The sequence below is a fragment of the Dipodomys ordii genome, unplaced genomic scaffold (assembly GCF_000151885.1).
Source record: "Dipodomys ordii isolate 6190 unplaced genomic scaffold, Dord_2.0 Scaffold24, whole genome shotgun sequence".
NCBI lineage: Eukaryota > Metazoa > Chordata > Mammalia > Rodentia > Heteromyidae > Dipodomys > Dipodomys ordii.
Window position 1 is genome coordinate 2798962 of NW_012267240.1, and position 26086 is coordinate 2825047.

The window sequence follows — 26086 nt, forward strand, 5'->3', positions numbered from 1 at the left end:
GACCCTAACATCCCCAATTGGCAATTAGCAGGCAGCTTGAAAACAGATGTCAATTTAAGAAACACATAAAATGGCAAGCGATTGTCCATCGTTAATTGTTCTGCATGTATCAAAGGCAGGCAATTCTCACATAACCCATTTTCCAACAGGATGTGTTGAGCATGCAGGCATCCTATTAGTTACCCATCAGAGTGCCCGGTACCTATCTTGAAGGCAGGGTGGGTGTCAGGGAATCTCAACAAAAAGCAGAAACAACTCTCTCCAAACATTGCCTCAAGAGCAGATAGCATCTCACTTCTTTCTCACTGGCTACCCTACAAGACATTCACAGATGGTTTTGCTATTGGTTTTGACCTAACAGTACTGTCAATTATCAGAAATTTTCAGATTCCAAAACACCTTTTAGAGACATTAAGGCAAATACCTGTTGGAAACTCAGGTCAGGGTCAGGGATTATTGGCATGTGACTTACAAGGGTTTTTTGATTTTTTTGGGGGGGGGGAGGGTGGGATGGGGCAGTTAGTACTCAAATTTGAAATCAGTCTCTCATGGTTTCTAGGCAGGTACTTTACTGTCAGTACCTTTAATTGGAAGTGGCTTTTAAGTTAGAGCTCAGCCTCCCAAGTAACTAAGACTAGATAGCTGTCAGGAAGCCAGCTTCCTTAAGCAAAGGGTTTTTTTTTTTTTTTTTCCAGGTGAGCCTAGAAGAGATAAACGAGCAAGAAAAATCTCTGGCCATCAAAGTCATCTGGTGTTTGAAGAACACGTATGCTTCTCCTAAGCTACACATAGCTGCTTGCATTGATCATTGTTTGGCCCATCAATGAGTTGGCAGAAAAAAAAAAAGTTCCCTGCCCCTGAGGCAGAAAGCTCCTAGGACACACAAACTGCAGGAATCAGCAAAATGCAGAAATAAAGCCTAAAATCTAAGGAGTGCCAAATTTAAGGAAGAACTGTTGTCTGTGATGCTGGAGTAGGGAGCCTAGCCAGGGCCTCATGCAAACATTTTGATCACAGCCCTCAGAGTTTTCATTAAAATAATACTAAGTCAGAGACTTTTGAAATGCAATTAAAATTTTAGCAACCCAGTATTTTAAATACTTATTATTAAATGTAAACTTTGCACTTAGGCTGTTTCCAGTATTTACAAAACAACTGCACAACATAATCAAAACATATTTATTTTAGTGTCATTTTGTACACTCCCGTACAAATACAAGAATAGAGCTGTTTACAAGTATTGAAAAGAAACTGTATATTCAAACCCAGTATCTAATTACAGAAGCTTTAAGTCTGGAAGTCCAAGAGTGGTACAAAGCGAATTAGTCTGCCCTGCACTCTCACCTTCCAAGTAGTCCCTTTAAAGCTGATTGTATTTAAATTGAACATGAAACTCTCCCTATTTAGAAAAAAATCCATTCATGACAACATTCTAGGCCCTTCTGAAGAAAAAGCTTGTATATTTAAGATACTCTTAAAAAAAAAGGCTGGAGTATGGAGTTATGTGCAAAATTTGAACATAAAGCTCGTTTTAAAATGAAATTACATGAAGAAAAAAAAGAGACTAACATATTTACTAACACAAAAGGTAACATTACAAAGCTGCACGCAGGTGACTTATGCCTGTAATCCTAGCTACTCAAGAGTCTGAGATCTGGAGGATCACTGACTAGGAAAGACCTTGTGACTCATCTCCAATTAACCACCAAACAATAAAACAGGAAAAGAAAAAAAAAAACCCACACACTCAACAAAAACAAAGACCCATTAATGTGGATATCTGGCTCAAATGGGTGAAGTGCTAGTGTTAATTAAAAAAGCTCAGGGATTGCACCCACACCCTGAGTTCAAGCCCCAGAACCAGAACATACACATAAAATAAATTAATACAGGCCAGGTGCCAGTGGCACGGGTCTGTAATTTTAGCCACTCAGAAGGCTGAAATCAGAGGATCACTGTTTGAAGCCAGCCCAGGCAGGAAAGCTCATGAGATTCGTATCTCCAATTAACCACCAAAAAAGTCAGAAAATGGAGCTGTTGCTCATGTAGTACACACCAGCCTTGAGTGAAAAAGCTAAGTAAGGGACAGCACTCAGGCCTTGAGTTGGAGCCCCAGGACAAGCACCAAATAGGAAAAAAAGGGGGGAGGGGTAAGAAGGTATCATTCCAATAGTTTGTAAAATTTGAATAAACCACTAATCATCTACAGGAAGATCACCAAGTCTAGAAATACTCATTTCTATATTATGTGAACCCAGGAACATGTAAAATCAATGGCAACAAACTAGATGAAAAGTTATTTCAGGTTATCTGAAATATCAGGTTATTTCAGGTGCCTATCTGGTTATCTTAGGACAGTTAGGAGCTAACACCATTTCTGTATTAAAGTGCAATATTTGAAAGTCTACAGAATCATAAGTAGACCAAAACATAAAAGCATATCACACAAGAAATTTTAATTGTTTTAAAAAATTACCAGTAAGAAATTTCAAATGAGGCATCTTCTCTTAAGTATCTCTGATTAATTCATTTAGGAATGTAAACATTTTTTAAATGAGTGACAATCTGTAAGAGCAAATCAAATTCAACTTTACCTAACTCACAAGTCAATTGCCACCTCATCAGGAAACACTCATACATCACAAAACGGTTCAACTTTTTCCAGAAAAGATACAATAAGGGTTTTAGTTTAACATGACCCTTTGGGGTTTCATTACATGCACTAAGGTCCAAATGTTAACAACCTGAAAAATATAAACATTTCATGACAATTCATGGCATTTGACTTCTTTACATTTAAGTGTTCTTGTAAGTTACAAGCAAAAATGTAGATTCCAGCATAAGACTTTTCCTTTCAATTGCACTGGAATATTTCTGATTCTCAGAAAATATCGACAATACTATCGCTTACAGTTTAATTTTTAAAGTTACTGGAAAGTCTGAGTCTTAATGTCTACTTTAAAGATGATTAATTCACAAAAGCAATATTGAAATTTCAGATAGGTATCTCAGAAAAGTAAAACTGATACTGCTGTACATCATCAAAAATAAGCCCTTGGTGCTGGCAGTAACCACAAGTATGAATCTGACTCAGCAACAAAACTGGAAATCAGAATATACAACCATTTTGATAACTTTTTCATACAGAAACTTGTGGTTTGACACAATCCTGGCAGTGTCACGCTAAGGCCATGTGACTAGTATTTTTAGCAAAGAAAAGAAAGCCAAAGTAACTTTATAGTAGCAATAGTTTCTTTTTTATTTTAATATACTTTAGGAAACAATATACAAAGCTGAGCTTCCCCACCATTTCCAGATAACAGCAGGAAGCTCCAATTCCACAAATTTAGCGTTTTGTGATGGCTAGAACAGCAGTCAGCACCAGACTTGAACAGTTAGCTACAACACAAACATCCTTCAAAATGAAATGTCATAATAGCAAGACAGGTAAACCAGGGCTTAACAAATGACAACCACTTGGGAAATGCAATGCCTTAATCATTCTTGTTGAATTTCACATTTCATTAAACATCTTATACACAATTTCCTGTTAATATGCTTTAAACAAAACCTCCCTTAAGGAATTATTCCAATGAATTATAAATATTCAACAAGAACAGTTCAGAAAAGATCCCCAGGTAGTTCAAATTCTAATGTGCACTGACCGAAGGAAAAGAAAAATAACCATTGTTTGTTTGTTTAACATGTTTATTACAACAGATACAATTCACATCTGACTAGCTTTGTTTCCTTTTTCCCCTCCCATAACCATGTTCATTGGGCCATTTCCTTACATTTGAGCAGTTAATGTACTTTCAGCACATATGCCCAGCAGTACTTTTCAGTCCATTCTTACAGGGTGCAAATGGATTTCAATAATTTATACAAACATGTGGGTTATGTTCAATCACTGCAATTTTAAGCTACTGTACACAGGAATGAAAAGGTTATAGAAAAGTGCCATAGCAACAGTGCTGTAAGAAAGGAGAAAAGGGAGCCTTAAAAAATGGATAAAATCAGTTGAGGATTTCAGAGGGAAATGGAACACACAGGAAATGAAAAAAACATTTCTTGCAAAAACAAATGGAGAAGCACTGCTCTTGATCAGGTGCAAGTGTGGGAACAGTTGTTTCATGATATTTTATACACTGCCCATGTGGTTCAAAATCGTATCCTTAGACACAGATCTCCTGGCGCTTGCACTGAATTTTTGAAAATGCAAGATTTCTGAATGATAAATTAACCCCCCAAATTTTTTTTTTAAAAAAGCTAATTTTGCAGACAGGTTTACATGTAAAAGGCTAGGTATTTAGCCACCTCAGCATTGATTAGTTTTGGATGTCTAAGCTCTGTTACACATGGCTTCCCATGGCTTCACTCTACAAAACATATTTACAACGTGAAGAATACATCTACAAGAAATCTACATTTCAAGGGTTTTACAAATCAATCTTGTATCTTTCCCCTGAATTGACTCTCACAGACCCCCGACCCCTTGTCATTTCATTTGCCCAGCTTAACGGTCCAAAGTCTACTTGAATGCAGCTCAAAAATGTTAAGACTGGGCAACAGATTTACAGTTCCTGTACTCAAAAGCATGTGCAATTATTCACATCTTCAAACCATGAAGGAATTCTGATTTTTTAGCTTTTCAAGTTCCTTAATTTGTTGTCTCAAAAATAATATCCTGAAAAATAAAAGCAGATTATTAGAATATGTATATACATATAGATGTTATAGAAAACCCAAACTACAAACACAGCCTATACAACAATTTCATTTAGTATGGAATATGAAGTATCAGAATAACATGTTCAGAGTGTTCTTTAATTTTGATAACGAACTATTTCATTCATTACTTTAAAGATATAAGAAGTGATTTCAATCTTACTATTCTATCATGTTCCCAAAACACTCAGCAAGTACTCTATCTCTAATTAGCCAACAAAAAGCCAGAAGTGGAGCTCTGACTCAAATAGTAGAACACTAGCCTTAAGCAAAGAATAGCTAAGAGACAGTACTCAAGACCCAAGTTCCAAGTGCACGGGCACACATATACACAGCTCAGAAAGACAAAGGGTGACGTGACTTTTCTCATATGCAGATGTTAGACTTTATAAATACATATGTAAACACAAAGGATCATATGTGTATTATATGGGTGTTCATATGTGACTATTTAGACTAAAAGTATGATCTAAACAGATGTGAGAGACCATGGTGAAACCCCCTTTGAACAATTAGCATATAGTTTTGTGTATACATACATATACACATATATGTGTGTATATATATGTATATATATATATATATATGTATATACAATATATATGTATACATATACATGGGTGGTATGGAAGAGACAGAATGAATCTGATCAAATACATTATATATTTAAATGGACAATTAATTGATGCTATTTTTTAAAGCTACTCTTATGATTTATGAAATGAAAGCCTAGACTAAGAAATATGGTAACATTTTATGTTTAAAAAAATACATATATATCATTAAACATTCTATTATCCCTAAAGCATTTATAGCTGAAAGGATAATATAGTAACTTGAAATTTCAACCAAAACAACTTCACTCAGAAATCCAATGTTTGCTCACTGTTATATCCTGTCTTTCTTGGTATTGGTCCTAGGGATTCAACTCAGGGCCTAGCCACTGTCCCTGAGCTTTCTCTCCAATGTTAGTGCTCTACCACCTGAGCCACAACTCCCCTTCAGCTTTTTAAGTCTCATGGAATGTCCTGCTCCAGGCTAGCTTAAAATCACAAATCCTCAGATCTCAGACTCCTCAGTAGCCACCAGTAACCAGCTCAACATCTTTCTAAAATAACACTGTAGGAGTTGGGAAGTTGGCTCAGTGGTAGAATGCTTGCCTCGCATTCATGAGGCCCTAGGTTCGATTCCTCAGCACCACATAAGCAGAAGAAAGCCAGAAGTGGAGCTGTGGCTCAAGTGGTAGGGCACTAGTCTTGAGCTCAAGAGCTGACGGACAACACCCAGGCCCACAGTTCAGCCCCCATGACTGACAAAATGAAAGAGAGAAAGGAAGAGAGAAAGAAAGAGAGAGAGAGAAGGAAAGAGAGAAAGAGAGAACACTGTAGCTGACAGTTACAACATTAAGACCCTTATCATAAATTAAAATCTAGTTGCCTTACTATTCATCTGGAATTAAATTTCAAGCCATGTATGGTAAAAGAAAATGAATGTTCCATTTAAGAGTAGCTTTTTTTAAAGTAAGCACCATTTCTCATTCAATGCTTTTAGGGGTTACAGTGTTCAAAAAGAATGCATTTATTACCTCATTTATGTAAGTGTAACCCCTCTGTGTATATCAGCTTTACAGTAAAAATTAAAATTATATATAATAAATGAAAATTTTCAGGAAGAAAAATTGCTTTAATTAAATATATACTGTTCTGAGTAGAAAGAAATCTCACTAACTATTCCATGTGAATCATCACTTTCATACACAATTTTATGCATCACTCAGTATACAACATGTTATATATTCAACCTGCCAAATGTGTTAGCCATCTTGGCCATCAGACTGGTGACTTTTGTAGTATCACAATGCTTATATTCAAGTAGTCATTTTTTCACTCAAAAATGACCCAAAAGCACACAGCAGTGATGTTGGCAATTCCAGTACGATATTGAGAAAAAGTATAAAGTGCTTCCTTAAGTAAAAAGGTTCTCACTAAGGAAATAATTTTAAGAGATGGCTGAAGTTGTTGAGCTGCAGTAAGAATCATTTTTTTGTGTGTGAAATTGTAAAGCGGGTAAAAGAAATGATGCATCTCAGGCTGGGAAGGTAGCTCACTTTTAGAGTGCTTGCTTTGCAAGCATGAAGTCCTGGGTTCAATTCCTCAGCACCATATATTAAAGCCAGAAGTGGTGCTATGGCTCAAGTGGTAGAGTGCTAGCCTTTAGCTGAAGAGCTGAGGGACAGTGCCCAAGACCAGAGTTCAAGCCCAATGACCAAAAAAAAAAAAAAAGAAAGAAAGAAAGAAAAGAAATAATAGAAATGATGTGTATCAAATTGGAAAACGTTATGGAAAAGCTATACTTAGTTGTGATGAACACTGTAAATTATAGTTTTGTGTTCATGGTTTGAGATATCCATATATAGGAATGTAATTAAGGAGAGACCTGTTGTACATAATTCTTTTTTTTGTTTAAATTATTGTGAAAATACCATACAGAGGGGTTACAATTACATGGGCAAGGTAATGAGTACATTTCTTATGAAGCATTGTTGCCTCCTCCTTTGTTTCCCCTTCCCATTCTCCCCACTACCACCCTCCGCCCCGGTGCACATAATTCTAAAGAACAAATTAATTTTGCCAAAAAAATGTTACCTTTGCTCCCGCAAAGTTGCTTGAATTTCACATACTCGGACTAAAGACCTTAAGTTTTTTAATTCAGTACAAATTTCTGACATGTGAACACTTCCCATGTTGTGAGCTTCTTCACGCAATCTCGAAGCCTATAAACAAAACACACTACATATAAATGCTAGCATATTAAATGAAACATTACATATTAAATTACTTAATATAAAATTATACAATATTGTTTCCTTTACATGCATAAAAATGCTGATCAACCCATGAAGGAAAACTGCCTCTAAGTATAAAACAAAGCGTCTCTAACTATAAAAGAAATTTATTTCTTATTTTGACTTCCAGTTCCCTAAGAAAATAGCATTTCCAATCTCAGGTGGTTACTAAAAGATGATGGGCCAAAAAGACTGTAAAAATAGAGCAGCATTTAAAATACTGACAAAGGAGCTTTACTATATTCCTGTATCATGACTCACATGACATTGTTTCTATGAACTCTCACAACATCCTGGATGCCTTATCAACCAGAGACAAATGGCAATACTCTATATGCCCTAAGATTTCTTAGGAATGTCATTAAGGATTTTAATTTTAATTAAGGATTTTTCAAGCAAAAATGTTCATATTTTTAAGTTCCTGAAACTATAAGGTGGGGGAGGCGTGTGGGGAGAGAACCTTGTGAAGTAACTACATCACTAGGCAACCCTGAAGCAATACCTCAATGGCAAAACTGGAACTCATCTACCCTGTTTAACACTGTTAATAGGTCAACTCATAATATTCTTATCAAATATTTACAACCCAACTGTAGACAATATGAGAGGCTATCTATTAATATAGCTTCAATTTAGACTCTAAATTAGATTTTCTAAAAGTACAACTGTGTCTTTTTTGTTGGGCTAGTTACTCGATAGTAAAACATTTGCCTTCAATCATGAAATATACCTGTTTTTCTGCATGATCTGCGGGCCATCCTTGAACATGTTTTATCAGATTTTCATTGAAGTGTGCCGCTAGGGTAGGTGTTAATGAACACGCAGGTCGGGCAGATGAATTCTGTGGTACAACTGTTGCATTTGATGCATTACTAACAGAAGTAGTATGATTTGGACCAGGTGACGGACTTCTCTGGCTACTGGAAGAGAAATCAGAATTGAATGTATATAGTATGCTTAAAAGTGCTTTGTCAGTATCCTAAGAAATACATCAGGGATTTCTATCAACAGGCATTGTCTATCAATTTAAAGAGGAAAAATACCTAAGAAAGAATTTTATTTTAACAAATACATTCACTAATCCAAGCACATTAATATCATGTATTCGAATTTTTCAGTATAGTGCAGAGAAAAGTGAGCCCTTTTCATCTACTTTGAATACCATCCTTCTTATAACATATGTTAAGAGTTGAAAATATAACCAACATCACAATAGGGTGCATGCTATCTAGATAAAAGAGTGTTGAATCAGAGGGTAAAATAATGTGAAGCAAAATACAGACACTTTATTGGATAGCACCGAATAAGACAAGGGGCAAAACAAGGCTAAAAGAAGTTACTCTCAAGGCCAGGTGCTGGTGGCTCACACCTGTCATCTTGGCAACTCAGGAGGCTGAGATCTGAGGATCATGATTCTAAGCCAGCCTAGATAGGAATGTCTGTAGACTCTTTAACCACCAAAAAGCCAGAAGTGGAGCTATGGCTAACGTGGCAGAGGACAAAAGCTCAAACACAGTGCCCAGGTCAAGTTCAAAGCCCAGGACTGGCACACAAAAAAATTGTACTCTCAGCTGGGCGCTGGTGGCTCACGCCTGTTAATACCAGCTACTCAGGAGGCGGAGATCTGAGGATCTGAGGATTGCGGTTCAAAGCCACCCCAGGCAGTAAAGTCCGTGAGACTCTTATCTCCAATAAACCACTAGAAAACCGGAAGTGGCGCTGTGGCTCAAGCAGTAGAGTACACTCGCCTTGAGATGAAGAGCACAGGGACAGCGCCCAAGCCCCATGACTCCCTTCCTCCCCTGCCCGGCAAAAAAAAAGAAAGAAAGAAAGAAAATTACTCTCAAACTGGCTATACTCTTAACAGTAAACAGTTTGGGCAAGGGTTTTGGGATATACAGTGGTTAAAAAAAAATCTTGGGGGCTGGGAAGGTGCTCAGTGGTAGAGTGCTTGCCTTGCACGCATGAGGCCCTGGGTTCGATTCCTCAGTACCACATAAGCAAAAAGAAAAAAGCCGGAAGTGGTGCTTTGGCTCAAGTGGTAGAGTGCTAGCCTTGAGCTGAAGAGCTGAGGGACAGTGCCCAGGCCCAGAGTTCAGGCCCCATAACCGGAACCCCCCCAAAAAAAAAATCTTACCCCTCATGTCTTATTTCCTACCAGATTTAGCAGACTTGGCTTAGAATTAAATTTATTTCCAAAAACTAAATCTCCCAAAGGATGATGTGTTCATCACTGGAGATATTTAAAATAATAGCATAACATCTAAAGACAATTAAAGAAGTATTTTGCAAAAATGTTCTGAGCAATGGCACGATTGCTGGAGTAATAGAGAGCTTTCTTTAGTGATTATTTTGATGGAAAGAATTCTTTGGGGAAGTTTAAGTTTTGAAGTGATTATTTAGACAATAAAAAAAAGCTGAATTATTTTGCTACCTTGTAGCATGAAATTGAAATAGAAAAATGAAAACAAATCTAATTTAAAACTGTACTGTTAATGAACGGGGGTGGGGGAGAAAAGGTGTGGGAATGTGACATAGCCCAGGGTTCAATTCCTCAGTACCACATAAACAGAAAAGGCCACAAGTGGTGCTGTGGCTCAAGTGGTAGACTGCTAGCCTTGAACAAATGAAGCTCAGGGACAGTGCTCAGCCCCTGAGTTCAAGGCCCAAAACTGTCCAAGTCCCTCTCCCACACCCCAAAAAAAGAGAAAAACTACAAAGAGGTTAAAAAGCAACAGAGTATTAACAAACAGAAGACTGTAAAATCAAGTCTTTTGAACAAGAAGTTAAATTTTACAGAGCCACTTTATTTACAACAAGCCAGGTTCACTACTATAAGTAATCTACTTATAATGTAAACTTTGTAAGAGAACTCTTCCAAGTTCTCTCTCTCTCTCTCACACACACACACACACAATTCAAGCCATGCAGATGCCCTCCCTAAGATGCCCTCCCTATTAAAGCAAACAACAATGTAGTTTTAACACACAACATTGACTTGCCTTGAGCGCTGAAGACTTCTAGGAGAGACAGGTTCATGACCCTGCTGTTTATCAACAGTTACAGGCTGCTGTGTGGCTGACTGTGACACTGGTCCTTGCTTAACTACTGGAGTACTAACCTGAAATGGCAAAATCTGATGAGACAATACAAATAGAAAGTGAAGGGAAAAAAGCAGAAATTCTACATTAAACTCCCTTATTATTTCCATTCCCCGGTGATAAGTTAACAGAACTGTCCTAAATTTGTTTTTATTTTGATGCTAAGTCCTAGGGCTGAACTCAGGGCCTAGCACTGCTCCCAAGCTTTTTTTCTTTTTTTTTGGAAGGGGGGAGGGCAGTAGGACAAAGGGCTCATAGCTAGCTGTCCTACCACTTGAGCGACAAGTCTACTTCTAGCTTTTTGCTGATTAATTGAAGAGTCTCACACTTTCTGCCTGAGCTGGCTTTGAATCAAATCTTCAGACTGCAACCTCCCCAGTGTAAGGTCCGCTCCTGGATGGTGAGCAGACTCCACCCTCCTTGCAGCAGTCTCCACCCAGTACCTACATTACCTAGGCAACTGGCAACCTGGAAGAGGTTACATCTGCATCCGCTGAGGTCACATCTGGATTCGATGTGGCCATACCTTTCCCTGCCCCAACCCTAGATAAGGCCTAGCCCAGAGCCAGATGCCCTCTTTCCCAGGCCTTTTCCAGACGTGTGCAGTGCCAACATGGCCTGGTGCCAGCCGTAACCATGAATAAACCTACCCCTTACCTGAATACGACGTGTGTGTTACTCTTCTTACTCAACCTCTTTTTAAAAACCTAACACTCAGTAATTACTATCACAGGTATAAGCTACCAGAACCCAGTTTAAATTTGTTATCTGGGGATTTTACTAAGTGAAATCAAAGTACTTTCCAAGTGTTACCCAACAAGAATCTAGCACATTGTAATGTTTTTCTTGGTTTACTGCTACATTATTTTTCTTTTATATTGGTTGTAGGACTTGAATTTAGAGCCTGGGCACTGTCCCTGAGTTTTTCACTTAAGGCTAGCACTCTGCTACTTTTGAGCTACAGGCCATTTCCAGTTTTCTGGAGATATAGTCTTATGGACTTTCCTTCTGGGTCTGACTTCAAACCACAATCCTGAAGTCTGAGCCTCTTGAGTAGCTAAGTTTATAGGCATGAGCCACCAGCACCCGACAATGATTTAATTTTTTTTCCTTTAGGTGTAAAACCTGGACTTGAACGAGTAGCTGATGCTTTTCCTCATCAGTTAGTGCTGTACCAACTGGGCTATGCGTCCAGTCCCTCTGCTACCTTTGTATATATAAAACTATCTAAAATTATCACATAGGAAAACATATGATTTAGACTTACACCAAGATTGAGAATTTGTGTCTTATCTTTTTATCACAGAGTGAGCTGTAATTAAACTTAAGGGGTCTTCAAAGTAATATTAAATCCTGAAACATACACATTATAGGTTGACAAAGGGAAGAAACAAACTAAAAGACTCAAATAAGCTGGCCTATCAGCAAGTTCAAGATAGTTTTCAATGCACTTTTAATTAACCATCACTAGAGGTATGGTTTGAATGCAGAGCTTGTATGTGAGCAAGGAAGTTCAAGACTTGGGGTAAAAAAAAGTTTCAAATAAATGAAAGAATTTCTACCTACACTATCATGAAAAGTTTTAATCAGGTTCCCTGTGGCTCATGCCTATAATACTAGTTGCTACTTAAGAGATCTGATAATTATATTTCAAAAAAAGCTAGGAGCTATGGTTTGGGCTTAAGTGATACACAAACTTTAAAAAGCAAAACAAAGGCTCCAGGGCTGAATTGCAAGTCACAGTACTGGTACTCACCCACCAAAGTCTTTGAAAAGTTTTTAAAAGGAGGGAAATCTCAACTTTTAAAATACAAGAAATTCTCAACTAATATTTTACATATGTATTTTTAAAGCAAAGAATGAGTGTAACTGATAAGCAGGGAGTAGAATATAGCTAAGTCTGCTTTCCAAAGCATCTATGTTTATAATATACATGTAGCATAGAGTTAAAAACTACCTCATATTTTTAAAATAAAAGCATTAAAAAGTCACTGGAGCCAGGTGCTAGTGGCTCACACCTAGCTACTCAGGAGGCTGAGATCTGAGGATTGCAGTTCAAAGACAGCCTGGGCAGAAAAATCCCTGAGACTCTTACTCAGAAAAAGCCAAAAGTGGTACTGTGGCTCAAGTGGTACAGTACTAGCATTGAGCACAGAGACTCAGGGACAGTGTATACGGGCCCTCAGTTCAAGCCCCAGGACTGGAAAAAGAAGTCACTAGAATACTGTGTTGTGTCTTTTAGAATCTGAAAATTCTACAACTATTAAGATTCACTTAATACTACTAATTAAGCATGCCATATCACAAAAGCTGAGACAAAACAGAACTGATTGATACCATGTATAAAAGTAGCACAGACCCAAATCCCTTCCCTTCCAGTAGCTAGTATCAGTCATCTATCATTCACTGCACCACTACACAACTTGAGAGCTACAGGATCCCAAAATACTAATTTTCTAAAAGTTATTTCTTCTCCATTATTCTATTCCTCTCAAAAATGACATACCTTTGGCTGTGATGAAACAGGAGGAGTAGTAATCAAAGGTTTGATAGGGACTGTGTTAGTCTGAGGTGTGCTTATTCTTGGAGACACATAGGATCTTGGGGATGAAGCATCGGATGTTAAAGACATTGGAGACTGATTTGATGGCTGGGCTGTTAAGAGAAGTAATTACTTAGTAATTACTTTCACATGCAGATTGTGTGAAGGTCTTTGCATCACTCTACATATTCCATATTCCCTAAGAACACTTATGTCAGAGGAACGTGACATTCTCACCGATGCCATGTTAAATTCACTCTTCTGAGTCCCCTGTCCACCTTTCTCAAGGCTGAAAGAGAACACTAACCCTGAACCTATTCCAAATGGTAGTCTCCTGACCATGCTAACTTCTGTCTTACTTTCCATTCAGGACTAGCCATCTCTTCTCAGTCCCTAACGTCACAATTAACAAAAGGATTATTAAATGTGTTAAATTTATTTCCATTCCTGACCAAGTATTCATACTTAGTTTATCAACTTGCCAACATAGTGACCCTTGTACTTCTCCACCTCTCTAAATATGTCAAAGACCATAGCTAACTCAAGGTCACAAATATTTTCTGCATTCTATAATTTAAGAAATCTAATAATCTGAAACTCTTCCTATATGTAACATTTCACAAAGAGTATACCATAGCTTACTTTCAACTTTTTGAATTAGTAATTATAATCAGAATTAAGCACCATTATCACAAATCTCATGACAGTATCAGAAGATACATGTGAAATTTTGCCTCACATTTAAAAAAAGAGGGAGAGGGGGTATAGTATTACTAAATCCAACACATAAAATCATTATTGTGGCCATTTTTTTCTCTAGAAAACTAATATGCAAACGTGCCCTTTATTCCAAAATTCAAAATTAATACCTTGTGTGGAGAGCTGAGCAGCTTGAGAAATCAGAGATGTTATGTTGAAAGCAGATGGTCCAGCAGTAAGAAACTTATGAATTATGGATTGCAGTGAAGCTTGTGTTACAGCAGCTGTAAGAACTAAAAACATAGTATTTCCTAAATTCAAATAAAACCAAAGAGCTATGGAATTAGAAATAGGAAAGTCGAAGAGAACCACAAAAATTATGAGCATTTCAAATAAAAACTTTTTTAATTGTATTTTTTTTGTCTTTTCTTTTTTGGTACTGGGGATCGAACCCAGGACGTTACACCTGTTAGGCAAGTGCTTTGCCACTGAGCTACATCCCAGCCCATCAAATAAAAACTTTTTTTGGCAGTATTCAAACGTTTGTTTTTGGTCGGTCGTGGGGCTTGAACTCTGGGCTTGGGCACTATCCCTGTGCTCTTCAACTCAAGGCAAGCACTCTACCGCTTGAGCCCATAGCACCACTTCCGGTTTTCTAGTGGTTTTTTGGAGATAAGAGTCTCACGGCCTTTCCTACTGGAGCTGGCTTTGAACTGTGATCCTCATATCTCAGCCTCCTAAGTAGCCATGATTCTGTAATCATGAGCCACCAGCACCTGGCCTAGTACTCAAATTTTGATCTCAGGGTCTTAGGCTTAATAAGACAGGTCTTCTACCATTTGAGCCTTGCCCTAGTCATTTTTGCTTGAACTCAGGTCCTGGGCACTGTCCCTGAGCTTTTGTGAGCAAGGCTAGCATGCTACACTTGAATACAGCTCCATTCCAAGCTCTTTTGGCGCTTAATTGGAGATAAAGAGTCTCATCGACTTTCCTGCCTGGGGTGGCTTTGAATCTGGATCCACAGATCTCAGACTCCTGAGTATCAAGGATTATAGGTGAGTCATTACCACCCAGCTATAGTTATTTTTTGAATAGGATTTTATGTTCATGCCCAGACTGGTCTAGAATTCCATTTTTGTATTTATGCTTCCTACCCAGCTAAAGTGGAACCATACCCAGGTTTTGTTGGTTCAGATGAGGGTTATGTTAATTTTTTCCCAGGACTGGACTCAACTTCTCTTTTTCAAATCTCAACTTTCTTCCAAAGTAGAGAGGATTATAGGCAAAGCCAATACACCTGGTCTCAAATAAGAACTTACAAAATAAAAGCCTAGAACACAAAAATTAATAGATCTAACATTTGAAATGATCTGTGCCAGGCAAAAAGAAACTTAACAGACCCACAATGAAGATGTGCCAACATTTCCCTATGAATATCACTTGACCCTACCATTTATTTAATATAGTATGTAGAAATGTGTAAAATCGAAACTTCTGATAAGAAATTTCATGGTATTCTGTTAATACTTGAATCTGAATGCTTTTGAAATTAAAACCACATCAATTTCAGGATTCTTTTAAGGTGACTGCTGAAACACATTAGCATCATCTTGAAAAACAAAGTTAGAATTGAATCAAGAAACAAAAAAATGGCAAAGCTACTTCTTCCCAAAATTAAGGGGTTTTGTATCTATAAGGTACCATGTGATTTTTTTTGTTGCTTTGTATGTTCTTCCCCCACAGTATAACCCGTTTTCACTATATTTGATGTTAGTATAATTTGGGGAGGGGAAGGGGGAAAAAAACAAAATGTTTAAATAGGGATATAGGTCGACCCATTGTAACAATGAGATGTACAAGATGTTATGTTGAAAAACTAACTTTACAATTTAGGTGGGGAGGTAGGAGGGAAGGAATGGTAGGTGACAGGGGAAAAACAAAGGAGGCAATGATGCTTGATAAGAAATATACTCATTAGGGGCTGGGAAGGTGGCTCAGTGGTGGAGCACTTGCCTTGCATGCATGAGGCCCTGGGTTTGATTCCTCGGCACCACATAAGCAAAAAGAAAACAGCCAGAAGTGGCACTGTGGCTCAAGTGGTAAAGCGCTAGCCTTGAGCTAAAGAGCTGAGGGACAGCACTCAGGCCCAGAGAGTTCAGGCCCCACAACCAGAACCAAAAAAAAAAAGAAATATACTCATTATACCTTGCTCATGTAACTGTAACCCCTCTGTATTTTCATAATAAAAAAACTTATTTTAAAAAATTAAGGGGGGCTGGGAAGTTGGCTAAGTGGTAGAGCTCTTGCCTTGCATGCCTGAGCCCTGGGTTCAATTCCTCAGCACCACATAAGCAAAAAGAAAACAGCCGGAAGTGGCACTGTGGCTCAAGTGGTAGAGTGCTAGCCTTGAGCTGAAGAGCTGAGGGACAGCGCCCAGGCCCAGAGTTCAGGCCCCATCACCACCACCAACAACAAAAAAGTAGAACACAAAAGCCCCGCACTGGTGGCTCACGCCTGTAATCCTAGCTACTCAGGAGGCTGAGATCCGAGGATTGCGGTTCAAAGCCAGCCCGGGCAGGAAAAACCGTGAGACTCCTATCTCCAATAAACCACCAGAAAACCAGAAGTGGCGCTGTAGCTCAAGTGGTAGAGCACTCGCCTTGAGCTGAAGAGCTGAGGGACAGCGCCCAGGCCCAGAGTGCAAGCCCCACGACTGATTAAAAAAAAAGTTGAACACTAGCCTTGAACAAAGAAAGCTCAGCAGCCCAGGCCCTGAGTTCAAGCTCCAGTAGTAGTGGGTGCCCACACACACAGTTCACCTAAGCACGTAATACAGGCATATACCATATCTTGTAAAATACACATCAATATTAATACGGCATTAAACCACAGAGGATATAAATCCCAAATAAGAAAGTTCAAATAATAGGTCCCATGGTTTCCCTTATTTGCAGTAACTAGTATATGTCTAAGTCAAGCAGAAAAGGTCAGATAAGTTGATGTTAGGGGAATGAACCTCAAGATAAGTACTCAAATGTTTTGTTTTTTTTCCCTTTCATGTAATTGTTTCTATCATATTTATAAGATGATTTCTATGTTGCGTATGTCCCTCCCCCTTCACTGTATTTGATGTTGGTATAATTTGTGGAGGGAAGGGAAAAAAACAAATCGTTTAACTAGGGATACAGGTGGACCTGTTGCAACGAGATGTACAAGTCGTTATGTCGAAAAACGAACTTAACAACTTTGGGGGGGGGAGGGAGGAGGGGGTGGAGGGAGGGGAGAAGTATGGGAAGGGATGGGAAGGGAAAACAACGAGTAGGCAACAATGCTTTATAAGAAATGTACTCATAATCTTGCCCATGTAATTCTAACTCCTCTGTATGGTATTCTCACAATAAAATTTAAAAAAAATAAAGTTCAAATATGAATTTCAAATGGAAAAAAGTCACATTCTTAAATTACGAATTTTCTAAGTAATATAATTTTGTATAAAGCAAGTAACTTTTACATAGAAGCATTATTATGAAAATTTACCTTCATTTATTTTAGATATGTCCACATTAGAATTATTAAGCTGTAACGTGGCTTGCAAGGCAGGAAGCAACTGTCTAAGAAGATTTGGATCCTGAAGTAATGGAGGTATTGGTGACTGTGGAACAGGAGAAACAGGTACTGCTGAAGCAGAGGATGGAGGTGCAGATGTAGGGTTCAGCCCAGAGGCAGAGGATGTGGAAGGAGTTGTGCAAGAATGAGATACCGATTTGTCTCCTGATGTAGACTCTATAAATAGAAAAGGAGATAATAAGGCTCAAAGTCATTACTTTAATACAGCAAACATTACAATAGCATTTTCCATGTTTTAGGCACCTAATAGATGACCTTATTCTAGCCTTACAAGTATGCTAATTATTTGCTTAGCTAGAATAGTAGTCATATTTTTTAATTTTTATTCATGAGTGATTCTGTATTTTAAAAAAAGGAAAAAAACTATTAAACAATTTTCCTGACTAGAAAGTGCCACACTATACAAGTCATGTTATATTAGTTATCTATGAACTACACACTCAAATAGGTTATACTAAAAGAACATAATTCTTCTACATGACTTAACTTGCGAGTTTTATAAAATAAGTTTTTAAAAAAAACACTGATAGCCACAGCTATAACCCATGGATGAGGACCATGATAGCTACCCTTAAAATGGGCCAAGGATATAATGAATGAGAGATGGTCATCAAAAACTTTTGTACATACTACTTTAATCTTAACATTAATAGGGAAAAATACCAGCCTTATTGTTTAGAAATATGAAAAACTCCAACTTCAAATTATTTACACAGATTTAAACGCAGATGTATTCTAAGCCCCAACAGCACATTTTTATAGCATTTGACAAATTGATGGCATAAATCCTCAAGACTCAATTCCTAAAGAAAATGAACAGCAGGAAGTGCCCTAACCAGATAAACAGAAGTTAATAAAAAGCCAAATTAAGGACAAATTAATTTCTGCCTGTATATTTAAATGTTTAATACTATTACAGAAAACACAGCAACGCATCTTTGACCTTAAGAAATATATTACTAAAATTTAAAAAAAACCAAAATATTAGCAATCTGATTATTTTAAGGACTTTCTACAAATAAATACCCACTCAACAGAAAAATGTATAGAAGATATTTCATCTGAATGGCTTAAATATAGATATATATAGAGATTTGTTAAGCACCAGTAGCTTGCTCCTGTATTCCTAGCTACTGAGGAAGCAAGATCTGAAGATCACGGTTCAAAACTAGCCTAAGCTAATCCATGAGACATATCTTTATCTCCAATAAAACACCTGACAATTGGAAATAAGAGCAGAGGCTCAAATGGTAGAGTACTAGCCTTGAGGAAAAAAAAAGGGGGGGGGGATTTAGGGACAGCCCTGAGTTAGACCCCGGACTGGCACCAAAAAAACAAACAAGCAAACAAAACAAAGATACTTTTAATAATTAGAAGTATAATAAAGTGACATATCCATTCACACTTACCTTATTTGCAACAACTATAAACTAGACAATTAGCCACATTAGAAATATAACTTGGCATCATACAGAAAAAGTGAAGATTATAGATTTGCATTGATAAGATTTGATACACAGTTAAATTAGGAGAAACATTCAACAACTGTAACAGCATTGTGACTGCTTCTCAACAATTGTAACAGCATTGTGACTGACTGCTTCAAAAATTATAGAGATTAGCATTTTCATACCATGGAATTTTATTGATGTGAGTTCAATATAGAAAAGAGTATAAGAAATAAGGGTATAACAAAAGTTTAAGATGTTCAAATTAACTTAAATATTGTTTAAGATGTTCATATACATTTGCTAGAGCGTATTTAATTTCTTGTACAAACCCATCTCTTAAAAACTTTAAGACTGTTACGCTTCAAGAGCACAGCAGTTGAGTAATATATGGTCACAAGTAATCATAACTCTCATTTTTAACTCTAGGAACCTAACATTCATGATCCCAGAAGTTGGCAATTACTGGTAAGTTTATTGAATATAGACTCCCCTTATCATTTTTTCTACAACACCATTGTTATCACGGTCAAGAAATAGATACAAGTTAAAATATTCTCTCAGACTTCTCTGAAGAAGAAATAAGAATGGCCAATAGACACATGAAGAAATGCTCAACTTCTCTAGCCATGAAAGAAATGCAAATCAAAACACTGAGATTTCACCTTACCCCAATTAGAATAGCTATAATTAACAACTCTAATAACAACAGATGCTGGAGGGGATGTGGCCAAAAGGGAATCCTACTGCATCGCTGGTTAGAATGTAGACTTATTCAACCACTTTGGAAAGCAGTATGGAGTTTCCTCAAAAGACTCCACATAGAACTCCCCTATGACCCAGCAATCCCACTTTTGGGCATTTACCCAAATGTTTACAAACAAGACCACACTAAAGCTACCAGCACAACTATGCTTACTGCAGCATTATTTACCATCGCTAAGATATGGAACCAGATGCCCCTCAGCAGATGAGTGCATCAAGAAAATGTGGTATATATACACAATGGAATTCTATGTCTCCATCAGGAAGAATGGCACTGCCCCATTTGTTAGGAAATGGAAAGACTTGGAAAAAATTATATTGTGAAGTAAGCCAGGCCCAAAAAACATAGGTCCCATGGTTTCCCTTATTTGCAATAACTAGTATATGTCTGAGACAAGCAGAAATGGTCAGATAAGTTGATGTTAAGCGAAATGAACCCCAAGTTAGGAACTCAAATGTTTTCTTCTTTCTTGCTATTGTGTCTAACATATATATATTTCTTTGTTGCTTTGCATGTCCCTCCCCCATGGTATAACCTGTTTTCACTATATTTGATGTTGGTATAATTTGTGGAAGGGAAGGAAAAAAACAAATCGTTTAAATAGGGATACAAGTGGACCCATTGCAACAAAATGAGATGTATAAGATGTTATGTCAAAAATGAACTTCACAACTTTGGCTGGGGGGAGGGGTATGGAAAAGGATGGGAAGGGGAAACAAAGCAGGAGGCAACAATGCTTGATAAGAAATGTACTCATTACCTTGCCATGTAATTGTAACCCCTCTGTACAGGATTTTCACAATAAAAAAAGAGGCTTAAAGAAAACAAATATAGTACTTTAAGGAATATCAGACACTACTCCATTCATTTGGTGTAAAATTCACAAGTGTTCTAGCAACTCTGGCTACTTTAAATATTCTTTCATAATCAGATTTGGTTACAAAGGATGTCTAGTTTTCACTCTAGCAGTCTTGATTGTGTGTGCCTATGTCACTTACAAAGATATCTACTGATCTCTAAATTACTCCAAACTTAATTTCCCACTTTGTACTTATAATATGCACCATAAGCAAGTCTTTCTAATTGTTTGTATCTCTCAGATTTAAAAAAAAAAAGTCTTTATGCTTTTAATTATAAATGACCAATTTGTATTTCCAGTTTTTGCCACAAGAGGGAGTAACCTAGAACTAAAGGCAAATCACCCAAGAGCACAAAACACAGTCAAAACTTTTCTTGGGGTTGGGGATTTGGAAGAGCACTTGCCTGGCTGAGTGCAAGGCCCTGAGTTGGGTCTTCAGCTCTGGGGGGTAGGGAAGAAAAAAAAACTTTTCTCATTGTACTTTTCTAGTTTGTCAACTCCTTTTTAATAAGATTTCTAAAACACACTAGTAATAACTGCATCTGATCAATTTGCTGTGATGTTCTAACAAGTACTGCAATACCAACATAGCAAGTATGTATGTGAAACTTTAAATTACAGCTACATTTAATCCTATTTGGCAATACTAGTTAGTATACCATGGACAACATGGAAAAGGTTAATACATGCAAGTGTTATAGAGAAAAGAATGTATTGATGGCAACATCTTCCATAAATCTGTGACTTTTTTTGTGACACTTTTATTATCATGAGTAATAACAGCTTTCTAAACTGTCTGCCATGCACTTATAAATGTACCTGAAAATGTTACTGATGTTACAACTCATTTTTCTATTCACTGAGAATTTCTTTCCAGCTAAAACATAAAAAGGACATTTTTCAACTATTAGTAAAGTTTGCTAAACTTATCCTGAGCTACTAATATAAATTTATATACTCCAAACAACTCTTATTTCCTGTCTTTCGATCTTGGGTATTATGTTACAGAGATGTCTTCTAAGGTGAAATGTATTTTTTTTGAAAGGATAAATGTACTGTGTCAAAATGCCATATTTATTGTGTTGAACAAACTTAAACTTAATGATGAGTAAAAATCCTCCAGTATTTTTATTATTAAATAAATACGTTATAAATCTATGTTCATCAAGATTTGTCCACTGTAGCTAGTTAATGATCTTACTGAGGGTAACAGTACTTGAAATGTAAGACCTAGATATTTAAATAGTTATTTAAATGGCCTTATATAAATTGTTTATAAAAAGTTACTACTACAGGGCTGGGAAGGTGGCTCAGTGGTAGAGCACTTGCCTTGCATGCATGAGGCCCTGGGTTCGATTCCTCAGCACCACATAAACAAAAAGAAAAAAAGCCGGAAGTGGCACGGTGGCTCAAGTGGTAGAACACTAGCCTTGAGCTGAAGAGCTGAGGGACAGTGTCCAGGCCCAGAGTTCAGGCCCCACGACCGGACCCCCCCCACCCCAATACTGCAAAGCACCAGTGGCTCACACCAGTAACTAATCATAGGTACTCCGGAGGCTGAGATCTAAGGATGAGGGACAGAGGTAGGGGAGGTGGGGTGAGGGGGACACCTACTGTATAATCCATGCTAAGTTCTTAGGGTTTATTCAGATTTTGCTTAAGTTTACAGATACCATACAACACAAAAAGCAAATCTGATTCACACCCCATAATTTTGAAAACAGTATTAGGTAATTGTTTTGATATGTTAATCCCCTGGAAGCTAGTATAAAGATATAGGTCTGTTTCTGAGGCTACTTTGTTTCTCTCTTTTTTTTTTGGGGGGGGGGGGATCCAGCCATGGGGCCTAAACTATGGGCCTGGGCACTGTCCCTCAGCTCTTCAGCTCAAGGCTAGTGCACTAACAATTGAGGCTACTTTGTTTCTAAAGTTGCCCATGTAGATAAATCATAATTCTAATTTACTAAATAAAAAGCTTGCTAAATAAAATTAAAGTCTTTATACATGTTTGACACCAGCACTACTTTGGCAATAACAAAGAAACAGGATCTATATCTCCTTCCTGTTTTGTCATTCCACAAATCAAGAGATAGCCAAGTGGAACCTGATTAGAAGTCATTATGATGCTATTTCATAAATTCATAACAGTTTTCTTCTATCACTTTGCTATGTGATTATCCAATAATGTCTCACACACAAAAAAGCTCAAATATCAGCAGGACAAAGAGATACATTTAATTGAGAGGTACAAGTTAAATGGGAGCACAAAAGTAGCCCCTTTCTTCTACCCTACCTATTATCAGGATGGTTCTATACAAAATTACATTTTTATAACTTCTTTGGGTTTACCTTAGGTTGTTTCTCTCAAATAATAAACTGGCAATAAATCTATTGCTGAGATTCTCAGTGAAGGGGCTAGTTTTAACTTCAAACTTGTTCTTTGTAACTTGAACCACACTTCCAACTCCTTTTGTTCTGGTTATTTTTTAGATTGGATCTCTCTGCCCTACTTGGCCTTGAACAAAATCTTTCTATTTATGATGGCCACTATAGTTGGACTGATACGCACATGTCACCATACCCATCTTTTTTTTTTTCTTCAAGATATGGTCTTATGAATTTTCTAGCCAGGCTGACTTCAAACTATCCTTTCAGTTTAAGCCTTCTCTTACTGTGAACTATGGCCAAAGAGACCCTCCTCTAACCATAAACACATTGATTACCATTACTGCAGCTGTTTTCCAATTCACAACAAATATTTACACACTATTTATAATTTGTCAAATACATAAAACAGTAAGCATTTAAGACCACAGACAAACCTGATTTCAACCACCCATCTCCAATGTAAATTACATAACTGGTTTGTTTGCAGTGTTGAGGATTGAACCCAGGTCCTCAACCATGCTAGTCAAGTCCTCTGCTGCTGAAATACATCCTTAATCCATAACTGTATAACTTGTTTGTTAAGGAAAATCATGACCATGACAACAAAGAAAGTCAGTATTGAACTTATTGAAGTAATATGTTCCCTCTGCTGAGGAAATATACTTTAAATATATACTTCAAATTAAGGAACATTTCATAAAGATAAACAGGAGGCTAACCAGAAAGATCAGAACTTATACTACTGAAGAAACATATCCTAAATTAAAAACAAAAATGCCATGAAAGAGTATACAATTCTCTCCACAAAAGCAGGCAATTTAAAGGCAATCAAAATTTCTTAGCAATTTTACTACATACATATATATGATGCTTATGTTTAGCTAACACATTTTCCAGAATTAAGCTTGAATTGTCTGACTTGCTAATAATTTTGAATTCTTCAACTAATATAGATTGTGATATCTTTCACTACAGTTGATTTGAGGGAAAAGAACATAGATTTAAAATAAAAAGCTGCCCCTAAAAATACCATGTGTTTTGAAAAGTATCAATGTTCAACTGCATATTACCCTTTCTTACAATGTTTTTAAAAAAGTAAATTACAAATATATAAAACAACAACAAATCTGGTATATGTTTCATTACATTGTCAGGAAAGTCATTGAAACAGGAGTATAAACAGGTAGGAAAACCAAGTAGAAAATTCAATACATTTAACCCTAAAGAAATTAGTATGTAAAATTAGACAACTAAAATTTTAAGTGCTATAATATAAAAAGTATAAGCACTTAGGAAAGACAGAGAGGTTAAATGACACAAAAACTAGAAACACTAGTGCTGGGTATTAAAAAAAAACTTGAGGGCAGTGGTAAAGTACCACCTGTGTAGCAAGTACAAGGCCTACAGTTTGAGTTCAAACCAAAACACTACCAAAAAACAAAAGTAAAAGAAATTTAAACATTGAGTAAGACAAAATATGAGTGGAAAAAAGAACATGTTCTGTTTAACAAAGTCTCAGAATGTACAAAATGTAAACAGAACAAAGGGAAGGTAAGAATGGAATGGCTGGAAATCAAGCAAATAATTACAGATAGCCAGTAGTGCTTGCTATAAACTTCAAATACTTAAATTTACTTACAGTCCAAAATATGCACTTTATACTTTCAGAGAAAGCCATTAAGTTTTTAAGAAAATGAGATATATTCAATCTAAATTTTATACTAGTCACTTTATGAATTGAGATGGAGGCAGAGCAGTCATCAGATCTCTCAGGAGAAATAACTTGACTTTCGGTAACTGCACTGAGTTAAAAGAGCATGTACAAATGCAATAACAGAATCAGAGATTTGTCAAAGAGAAATGAGAATTGTTGAAAACAAGGACAAATTTGAAAAGTTGGTTCCATAGTGAACAATATAAATTCTGATAAAAGGGTACACATTATATCTGACTGAGAAAATACAAATACCAAGAAAAAAAAAAAAAAACTAGAAAGCCGAGCAACCAAGTGTCTCATACCTATAATCCTAGCTACTCAGAGACTGAAACTTGCAGATCATGGTTCCAGGACAGCCTGGGCAGGAAAAGTCTGAGACTCATCTCCAATCAAGAACCAAAAAAACTGGCTCAAGGGATAGAACACTAACTAGCATTGAACAAAAAAACGCTCAGGGACAGCACACAGGCTGAGTTCACGGGTACATAGGGATGAAAGAGATGAGAGAGATGAGAGAGAGGATGACGGAAGAGGGAGGAGAGAGGAAGGAGGGAAGAGGGAGGAGGAGAGAGAAGAAAGGACAGAGGAGAAGGGAGGAGAGAGAGGGAGGGAGGGAAGAGGAAAGAGAAAAGAGAAAAGAGGATAAATGCACATGTAAACAAAGATTTAGGTATCGGGAAATAAAATGCTAAACAAGGATACAGATTGACTCACTAACAATGAGATGTACAAGACACTATGTTGAAAACGAACTTTACAACTTGGGGGGGAAGGTGGGGAGGGAAGGGATGGTAGGGAAAAAACAAAGGAGGAAGTAGCTTGACAAGAAAAGTACTTATAACCTTACTCATGTAACTGTAACCCCTCTATACAGTAGTTTTACAATAGAAAACTTATTCGATATCATAATAATCACCTGCCCCTCCCCCGAAAAAAAGAATTTCTGTTGGATAAAACACAAACCAGAAAGAAATAGAACAGAGAAAAACACAGAGAACGCAACATAGAGAAAAAAGGCTGGATGATATTGAAGCAGAAGAGAACGAAAATAGAAAACTGAATAGAAGCCCAAGGAAAAACAAAATTCAAGAATTAGCTAAAGAAGCTAATGTTTAAAGGTGAAAAAGAAATGAAGACTTTCATAAGGCAATGTATTTTGTTTTAAGACAAGATCTTGCTATGTTGCCCAGGACAGTTTTAAACTTCTGGGTTCAAGTGGTCCTTAAGTCTCCCACATAGCTAGGAGTAGAGACAAAAGCCACTGCACCTAGCTGAAATTTTTTTTAACGTTAACAAGGATTTTTAATTAACTTTTATGAAGAACATTCATATAAAATATCAGAAACAAAAAAATATGAAATATACT

The 26086-nt window shown here is 37.0% G+C and overlaps 1 protein-coding gene across 3 annotated transcripts in view; it reads right to left on the reverse strand.

Annotated features, from left to right (window-relative positions):
• Positions 1 to 2789: 2789 nt before the first annotated feature.
• Wac (WW domain containing adaptor with coiled-coil) overlaps positions 2790 to 26086 on the reverse strand; it is a 57742-nt gene continuing 34445 nt past the window's right edge. For 2 of the 3 annotated variants that reach the window (XM_013014691.1, XM_013014689.1), the window contains 7 exons: positions 17453 to 17698; positions 14086 to 14208; positions 13181 to 13329; positions 10576 to 10694; positions 8304 to 8493; positions 7374 to 7501; positions 2790 to 4687 (listed from right to left, as the gene is read on the reverse strand). In XM_013014691.1, the coding sequence (XP_012870145.1) occupies positions 4618 to 4687; positions 7374 to 7501; positions 8304 to 8493; positions 10576 to 10694; positions 13181 to 13329; positions 14086 to 14208; positions 17453 to 17698 (1025 nt within the window). In that variant the 3' untranslated portion in view covers positions 2790 to 4617. The remainder of the gene's footprint in view (positions 4688 to 7373; positions 7502 to 8303; positions 8494 to 10575; positions 10695 to 13180; positions 13330 to 14085; positions 14209 to 17452; positions 17699 to 26086) is intronic. The other variant, XM_013014690.1, reaches the window with a different exon arrangement.